The sequence below is a fragment of the Doryrhamphus excisus genome, linkage group LG16 (assembly GCF_037039965.1).
Source record: "Doryrhamphus excisus strain RoL-2023G ecotype Guam linkage group LG16, RoL_Dexc_Guam_v1.1, whole genome shotgun sequence".
In the NCBI taxonomy this organism is placed as follows: Eukaryota; Metazoa; Chordata; class Actinopteri; order Syngnathiformes; family Syngnathidae; genus Doryrhamphus; species Doryrhamphus excisus.
This window is the reverse complement of record NC_136372.1, coordinates 15,542,029-15,552,138: the sequence shown is the minus strand read 5'-3', so window position 1 is coordinate 15,552,138 and position 10,110 is coordinate 15,542,029. Positions and strand designations below refer to the sequence as shown.

Below are 10,110 nucleotides of genomic sequence, written 5' to 3'. Positions count from 1 at the left end.
CCTCACGAGGGTCGCGGGGGTGCTGGAGCCTATCCTAGCTGCCCGAAGGTGGAATTGAACTCAGGTCTCCAGCAAAAGAGTTGTGTCATGTCATAAATAATAAATTATAGGAGTGTATAGGTGACTACAGGGGTGCTATTTCATGTCGAGAGAGCTCTAAAAATGTTAAAAAAACACATTGAGAAGGTTCATTCATTCATTCATTCATTCATTTTCTTATCCTCACGAGGGTCATGGGTATGCTGGAGCCTATCCCAGCTGTTTTCAGGCGAGAGGCGGGGTACACCCTGGACTGGTGGCCAGCCAATCACAGGGCACATATAGACAAACAACCATTCACACTCACATTCATACCTATGGACAATTTGGAGTCGCCAATTAACCTAGCATGTTTTTGGAATGTGGGAGGAAACCGGAGTACCCGGAGAAAACCCACGCATGCACGGCGGGGAGAACATGCAAACTCCACACAGACATGACCGAGGGTGGAATTGAACTCGGGTCTCGTAGCTGTGAGGCCTGCGTGCTACCCACTCGTTTGCTTATGCCTTTGGTGCACTTATAATGCTTCAGTATTTGTCTTTATTTAGACACCAGGCAAACATAAGTTGAAAATCATGTTCTGCAACATTAATCTCCCATAGCTCATTTTTGGTTACATTTTAGAGGCAGCGGATGAGAATTAGTGAGGTGATTTCGTCTTATCTGCCATCTGTTCATGCGAGGGTCCCAGGATGAGGATTACGCAGACAGATCTAATCTAGCCCAGAGTGACAGATTATTCCTGTTATACTTTATATGTTGTTGGTATGTTGCTTAATAATGTAAAGCTTTGTTCTATACTTAAATAAAACAAGTGATGGTCAATTCAATAGTAGATAAAGTAAACAGCATGTGTATTTTTGAAAGTACATAAACATGATATATCACATTCAGTTGTTGTGTATGTTTGTCTTTTTATTACATAACAGGATGAAACAGCAGGATTGTTTGCATCAAAAGAGGTCAACAGACAATGACATTGAAATATATTATTATTAGGTCGTGACAGGCAAGCTGTCATTGTGAAATAATAGCAGGCAAATAAAACATGCTAAAATCAGGCATGAGATAGAAAATGCGGATTAATCTGCTTGGTCTGTTGGGATGTCCGCTGAGATTATTGTCACTTCAGCTCATTCCCATTGTCTGTTTCCATTTGTTGGCAGTTTGTTTTCATCACCGTTTTTTTTTTTTTTTTTTGTTAAGGCTGCAGATTTTTTTTTCTTTCCATATTTTTCATGGTTGTTCAAACTTTTTTGCTTGTTATTTTTTGTTAAAAAATAAGGTTTCATGTTTTTGTTTTTTTGGAACATGGTAAAAATGTGCTGGTTTTTCTTGTTTTTGCAGTAGTAGTAGCATAACGTTAAAGTCAGGGGTGTCCAAATTTTTCAAGTAAAAAAAAAAAAAACAAAAATTATAATAATGGTGGGTCACTTTTATATTTCAAAGTATTTAAAAAATGTAGTAAAAAGGATAAAAAAATATTTAATAATAATTATAATAATAATAATTGATAATAATTAATATCAACATTTCATTATTTTCATGGTAAAACATGGTAAAAATGTGCTGGTTTTCCTTGTTTTTGCAGTAGTAGTAGCATAGTTTAGCTAACATTAAAGTCAGGGGTGTCCAAATTTTTCGAGTAAAAAAAAAAATTATAATAATGGTGGGTCACTTTTATATTTCAAAGTATTAAAAAAAATTAATAAAAAGGCTAAAAAAATTATTTAATAACAATGATTAATATCAACATTTCATTATTTTCATGGTAAAACATGGTAAAAATGTGCTGGTTTTCCTTGCTTTTGCAGTAGTAGTAGCATAGTTTAGCTAACATTAAAGTCAGGGGTGTCCAAATTTTTTGAGTAAAAAAAAAAATTATAATAATGGTGGGTCACTTTTATATTTTAAAGTATTTAAAAACTTTAGTAAAAAGGCTAAAATATTTAATAATAATTATTAATATCAACATTTCATTACTTTCATGGTAAAACATGGTAAAAATGTGCTGGTTTTCCTTGTTTTTGCAGTAGTAGTAGCATAGTTTAGCTAACATTAAAGTCAGGGGTGTCCAAATTTTTCGAGTAAAAAAAAAAAATTATAATAATGGTGGGTCACTTTTATATTTTAAAGTATTTAAAAAATTTAGTAAAAAGGCAAAAAAAATATTTAATAATAATTATTAATATCGACATTTCATTATTTTCATGGTAAAACATGGTAAAAATGTGCTGGTTTTCCTTGTTTTGCAGTAGTAGTAGTAGCATAGTTTAGCTAACGTTAAAGTCAGGGGTGTCCAAATTTTTCGAGTAAAAAAAATATATATAATAATGGTGGGCCACTTTTATATTTCAAAGTATTTAAAAAATTTAGTAAAAAACTAAAAAAATTATTTAATAATAATTATAATAATAATAATAATAATTAATATCAACATTTCATTATTTTCATGGTAAAACATGGTAAAAATGTGCTGGTTTTCCTTGTTTTTGCAGTAGTAGTAGCATAGTTTAGCTAACATTAAAGTCAGAGGTGTCCAAACTTTTCAAGTAAAAAAAAAAAAAACAATAATAATGCTGGGGTACTTTTATATTTTAATGTATTTTAAAAATTTTGTAAAAAGGCAAAAAAAATGCATTAAATAATAATTATTAATATCAACATTTCATTATTTTCTCTTTGCATTGTGCATCTATCAGCTTGTTATTTTTTGTTTTACAAAAAATAAGGTAGCATATTTTAGCGAACATTAAAGTCAGGGGTGTCCAAACTTTTCATGTTTAAAAAAAAAAATTATAATAATAATGCTGGGGTACTTTTATATTTTAATGTATTTAAAAAATGTTGTAAAAAGGCTAAAAAAATGCATTAAATAATAATTATTAATATCAACATTTCATTATTTTCTCTTTACATTGTGCACTTTTGTTCCTATTTTCGCAAATAGCTTTTGGACACCCCTGGTTTTAGGAGACAAACTTAAAAAATACATTTTCGACATGTTCAAATGAATATCATAACCTAAAAAAAATCATACATTTCATCATTTAATAGATTGTAGCGTGAAACATGCATATTACATATAAATAGAATATAAGTATATCAATGAATATATACAAATGAGTGTGCACAATTGGACAGGTAATGAAAATATGGACAGAATTGTTGATATAATGCAAATATTAAACATTATACATATAGTGTATATTGTTTGGTCCACTCATCGTATCTCAGATGAGCATCTCAGACGAGCTCAGGTCTGAAGGGATTCAGGGCAAACAAAGTGGCATCAAAGTCAACTTTCTTTCGAAATATCACTGCATAATATTATGGAAATTATGATTATTTTTTATCAAAAAGAAGTGCAGTAAAAATGAGTGACCTCTCGAGTTGCAAGAAATCCTTCATCACTTCTGAGACATCATCTTCACAAACTCTGCAAAGACATGGGGGCACAATTAGAATTGGACACATCCGTCTGTGTCTATTTGCGTTCATCTTACCCTCAAAGTCCACGGTCCCGTCCCCGTTGTCGTCGACTTCTCTCACCACCGCTTCGATTTCTTTCTTGCTGGCTTGCTCGCCCAGCAGCTTCATCATGGCGTGCCTCAGCTCATCGGACGTGATGGAGCCGTCCCCGTCGATGTCAAACTGTCACGAAACGGTCACGTTTGGTTACGGCGCTTCGATGTGTCACGTGGTGTCGACCGGAGGTGGGAGAAAAGTCGGTGTTTTGCAAGTCTCAAGTCTTTAATGTCGAGTCTCAAGTCAAGTCTCAAGTCAAGACAGGACAGGTGTTGTCAAAATGTGTCTTGCTGGAAAAAATATTAAAAATAATATAATATAATATAATATAATATAATATAATATAATATAATATAATATAATATAATATAATATAATATAATATAATATAATATAATATAATATTATATTATACTATATTATATTATTATTAAGGTAATTATTAATATCTTACTAATTATAATAATATAACATAATATAATTATACTATTATTAATATAATTATTATTTATATTATATAATATTATTATTATTAATACCATATTAATTATAATAATATAATATAATATAATATAATATAATATAATATAATATAATATAATATAATATAATATAATATAATATAATATAATATAATTATACTATTATTAATATAATTATTATTTATATTATATAAATATTATTATTATTAATACAATTATTAATACCATATTAATTATAATAATATAATATAATATAATATATTATAATATAAAAAATAATATAATATACTATATTATATTATATTAATATTAAGATAATTATTAATATCTTACTAATTATAATAATATAATATAACATAATATAATTATACTATTATTAATATAATTATTATTTGTATTATATAATATTATTATTATTAATACAATTATTAATACCATATTAATTATAATAATATAATATAGTATAAAAAAATTAAAATATATATAATATAATATAATTATTAATGTAATTATTAATACCTTGCTAATTATAATAATATAATATAACATAATATAAGTATATTATTATTAATATAATTAATTATATAATATAATATTATTAATACAATTATTAATACCACATTAATTATTATAATATAATATCATGTCAATAATAATACTAATAATTATTATTATTATATAATTATATTAATTATAATATAATATAATGCAATACAATATAATTATTATATTATATTGTATTTATTTTTATTAATAATAATATAATACAATACAATACAATACAATATAATTATTATATTATGTTATGTTATGTTATGTTATGTTATGTTATGTTATGTTATGTTATATTATATGATATTAAATATGGTCACGTTAGTTGAATACTTGGACTTTTACTCACCACATTTGCTGCAAAGAATGTTCAAGTCATCAGACTCAAGTCCGAGTCAAGTCCTGAGTCAGAAGCTATTGTCAATTCGGGTCCAAAGTCATCAAGTCATCAGTCACGGGACTCGAGTCCACACCCCTGCTCACCTCTCTAAAAGCATCCTTCAGTTCTTTCAGGCCGATCATGCCTGCAGTTTCTGCCAAGAGCTTGGGGGTCATCAGTTCCAGAAAGTCCTCAAAGTCCACCCGTCCGCCCACTGCCGTGATAAATGTTTTGAAAAAGCATTAACCATAAGCGAGTAATGAAAATACATATATACACCATATAGGAAAAATAATATGAAGTCCAAAAAAAAGCAAATAAAGTCTGGAATAGCTGCCCGGGGCCGCACTTTGGACACTCCTGTTTTAGTCAGTAATAATTTAAAAAATAATTTCCAGACACATGTTACCTTGCACCTCCACCTGGTGGCGCCACACACACACACACACATACATAATAAAATAATACTAGAATTACTCACAATTCATGTTGATGTTTTGGCTCAGTTCTATCAGCTCCATTTCAGTTGGCATGTAACCCATAGTCCTCATCAGGTTCCCCAAGTCCTTACAGGATATGAAGCCATCTTTGTCTTTATCAAACTCCACAAAAGCCTCACGTAACTCTGGAGAATGTGCAGACATAAGGCCGGAGTGTAAATATGACCCATTCGTCAAAAACATATGGGAGACGGTATGAAAAATGGATTACCTTCCACTTCATCGTGGGTCAGAGATCTCTGCAAAATATTAAAGATGGACATATTATTATTACTCGTTATTTGTAATACTGTAATGCTTGAACACTTTTTGAATCGAGGTCATTGTATGGTACTATATTAGGAAAGCAGGAAGTGAACAAATGTAACAGTTACTGATTGTAAAAGTACCAGATGGAGGGGTAGGATTTAATAAGCTTTGCTTCTTCAGCTAAAGCGTCCCTAAATCGATTTCATAAAATAAAATAAAATAAAATAAAATAAAATAAAATAAAATAAAATAAAATAAAATAAAATAAAATAAAATAAAATAAAATAAAATAAAATAAAATAAAATAAAATAAAATAAAATAAAATAAAATAGGAAAGCAGGAAGTGAACAAATGTAACAGTTACTGATTGTAAAAGTACCAGATGGAGGGGTAGGATTTAATAAGCTTTGCTTCTTCCTAAATAAAATAAAACCATTACCATTACCATTGCACTGCCAGGCATTGATCTTCAGCTAAATCGTCCCTAAATCGGTTCACAAAATAAAATAAAATAAAATAAAATAAAATAAAATAAAATAAAATAAAATAAAATAAAATAAAATAAAATAAAATAAAAAATAAAATAAAATAAAATAGGAAAGCAGGAAGTGAACAAATGTAACAGTTACTGATTGTAAAAGTACCATATGGAGGGGTAGGATTTAATAAGCTTTCTTCCTACTCCTTTTGGACATGTGCAACTGTGAACTGATTATGGGATGCATTCAATTGTAATCTGATGCATGTTCAAATGAAATAAAACCATTACCATTACGATATATTATATTAAATCTTCTTATATTAAAACGCTATCAGTGTGTTAAGTGCCCCATCAATATTACACCACATTACTATAAACATAAAAAAAGACGCTATTCATTTTTTTACATTTAGTTTGTCACATGCAATATTCAGTTTGCTGTAGAAATGTGACTTACTTGTCTCCTGGTCGCCCCCCTGAGGAAGATGCAGGCTTGTTTCAGACTCATGACGTCGGCTTCTTTTATGAGGAAATTTAAATTAAAATGAAAAAAAAAATAAAATAAAAGCAAGTAGTTTGTGTTTGTATGCTGTATGCTTTATTGCGAGTGTGCGTATGCGAGTGTAAAATGTTGTCACTTGGTGATCTGTGGATGTCAGAGAGGAGGGATGAGATCTCTGATGGATTATCTCTGCAGCTTTGGTCGAGAAAAGAAACACGCGCTTAATGATGAGCGTATACACGTGCGCGATTTCATATGTTGTGCACATTCAGACTTAATTGTTAAAGATTTTTTTTTTTTAAAGATGATAAAGGTTGACTAGGAAATCCAAGAAAAAATATACATTGAATGTATTTTTCATACAACAAATAATAATTGAAATATTATTTTAATTATTAATGAATTATATTGTAAAAAATATATTATATTATATTAATATAAATTTATAAATAAATAAATATATATATAATATAATATAATATAAATTTATTATATAAATATAAATTTATTAAAAAATATATATATAATATTATATATATATAGATATATATTGGTCTATCCAACAATTTTTTTTCAAACCACTTTTCCACCGTGCGGCCCACTATTGATATTAATACACATTTTTCACAGTTTACATACCAGAAGAGGTAGAAATGCAAGCCTCGAGTAAGTCTCAAGTCTTTAATCTCCAGACTTGAGTCAGGTCTCAAGTCAAGTCAAACCACTTTTTCCACCGTGCGGCCCACTATTAATATTCTTTTCTAAAAATTATTACACAATTTTCATAGTTTACATACCAGAAGAGGTAGAAATGCAAGCCTCGAGTCAGTCTCAAGTCTTTAATCTCCAGACTTGAGTCAGGTCTCAAGTCAAGTCAAACCACTTTTTCCACCGTGCGGCCCACTATTAATATTCTTTTCTAAAAATTATTACACAATTTTCATAGTTTACATACCAGAAGAGGTAGAAATGCAAGCCTCGAGTCAGTCTCAAGTCTTTAATCTCCAGACTTGAGTCAGGTCTCAAGTCAAGTCAAACCACTTTTTCCACCGTGCGGCCCACTATTAATATTCTTTTCTCAAAATTATTACACAATTTTCATAGTTTACATACCAGAAGAGGTAGAAATGCAAGCCTCGAGTATGTCTCAAGTCTTTTATTTCAAGATTTGAGTCAGGTCTCAAGTCGAGTCAAGACAAGCCGAGTCAAGTCCGAAGTCATGAGCTTGAAATTTTCAAGTCCTAAGCACAGTTCAGTGTCTTCCAAATTACATGCAATTTTAACAACAAATATAATGCATGCATTTGGAATTGTTTTACTTTTAAAATAAATCAGTCTCAAAAAAAGACGGGATTTAGTAATTTAGTAATTTAGTAATGTAATCCACACTCTTGTAGTGTGGTCTTAAACCTGATTGGATGTTTATAGATGCATTCGATGATTCAGATTATGCGGGGAAAAATATTTTGTCTGGGTGGAAAGGACACAATAACACTAAAGTCAAGTCCAAAGTCATTAAAATTGTGGGATATATACTGCAAAACGTATTTATTTAACATATTTCATGTAAATGTCAATGCAAGGACCCTGTTTGAGTACCACAAATCAACCCCCCAAAAATAAAACAAATCACACAACAACGATGAAATCAGTATGCATATTACATAAAAAAACACTGTTATTTTAAAGTAGCAGTATAGTAATTGTAGTGGTTTTGTTTATTTTGAGCGTGCTTAACAATGTTACATTAAAGAATATCACTTTTACACTTCCAGAATGTGTAAATAATAACTGTTTTATTATTACATCCATCAAACGCAAGCCCAAATGGAGTTTTGATGTACATTTGATGTACTGACTGCACAGCCCGATGTGGAGTTTATGAGTATTTTAATGAAAAAAAAAACAGCAAGTATTTGCAATACACATGTATTTTGATGAAGGATAGGTTTTTGGACCATATGCAAACAACCAGAGACTTCTGTTCAGTTCTGTTAAACGTTCTCGGTTTCCAAACACCCCCCCCCCCCCCCCCCAGTTGGACCCCCTGGGACACCACCTGCTGCCATGAAACTGGAAGCATAACATCTCTCAGCCTCAATGCACTATTATTTGGATTTTTTTTCTCTCCACAAAACAGTACACTTAAATGTGTTGATTAAATATGGTGAAATTGCGCTGGGGATGTGTTGCATGAGGTCGAATGTAAAAAGGGAGTATCGATGAAAAATGAAACGACCGTCTGTCGTTCTTTTCATTTGACCGATGATGCTTGACATGGCTGTTTTGCATTTGGGTTGTGAGAGAATTGAGATGACACAGGTTGTGGCACTGAGAGTGACTGAAAAAAAGAAGTGACTGAAATGACCAAGCAGGCTTCATCACTTCATGCTCATGACTACTTAGGACACTTTTCAAATACAGAAGAGCTTGATTATTATTATTATTATTATCATTATTATTATTATTATTATTATTATTATTATTATTATTATTATTATTATTATTATTATTATTATTATTATTATTATTAATATGATAATATTATGATATCATTATTGTTATTATTATTATTAATAATAACAATAATAATAATTATTATTATTGTTGTCATTATTGTCATTATCATTATTATTAATATGATTTTATATTTTATATTTATAGTATAATAATTATAATTATATTATATAATAATGATGATGATTATGATAATAATAATACAAAACAATTATTATTATAATTATTATTATTATTGTCATTATCATTTTATATTTTTTATTTATAGTATAATAATTATATAATATAATAATAATAATAATAATAATGATGATGATGATGATTATGATAATGATAATAATTAAAAAAAATAATAATAATAATAATTATTATTATTAGTATTATTATTATTGTCATTATCATTATTATTATTATTATTATTATTATTATTATTATCATTATCATTATCATTATTATTATTATATTATATAATTATAATCATTATACTATAAATATAAAATATAAAAATCATATCAATATTAATAATTATTAACACATACAAATATTAAAATATACAAATTATAATAATTATAATAATTATTATTATTAGCGGCACGTCAGACAAGTGGTTAGCACTGATAGTTCAGTTCCACCCTCGGTCATCTCCCACATCCCAAAAACATGCTAAGTTACCCATAAGCAATTTCACCGAGCTCTCGATCTCAGGATGGCTAAAGCAACATATAGTTACAAGACTATTTTAATTCCAAATTCAGGGAAATGCAAAAGGGTGTCCAGATGTGCATTTTAATGTTGTTCACGTTTGGTTGTGGGATGCATGGCGGTCGAGTGGTTAGCACGCAGACCTCACAGCTAGGAGACCAGGGTTCAATTCTAC

The 10,110-nt window shown here is 29.2% G+C and overlaps 2 protein-coding genes across 4 annotated transcripts in view; both read right to left on the bottom strand.

Moving 5' to 3' along the window:
- The window catches only part of sez6l2 (seizure related 6 homolog (mouse)-like 2), a 67,851-nt gene that overhangs the window by 30,400 nt on the left and 27,341 nt on the right, over positions 1 to 10,110 (bottom strand). The gene's annotated exons all lie outside the window — the stretch shown is intronic.
- cabp5b (calcium binding protein 5b) lies at positions 2,037 to 6,894 on the bottom strand. Its single transcript, XM_058048769.2, has 6 exons — positions 6,672 to 6,894; positions 5,695 to 5,722; positions 5,465 to 5,608; positions 5,088 to 5,197; positions 3,549 to 3,696; positions 2,037 to 3,481 (listed from the first exon to the last, which is right to left on the bottom strand). Exons 1-6 carry the CDS (start codon positions 6,720 to 6,722, stop codon positions 3,453 to 3,455), a joined length of 510 nt encoding a protein of 169 aa, XP_057904752.2. The 5' UTR covers positions 6,723 to 6,894; the 3' UTR covers positions 2,037 to 3,452.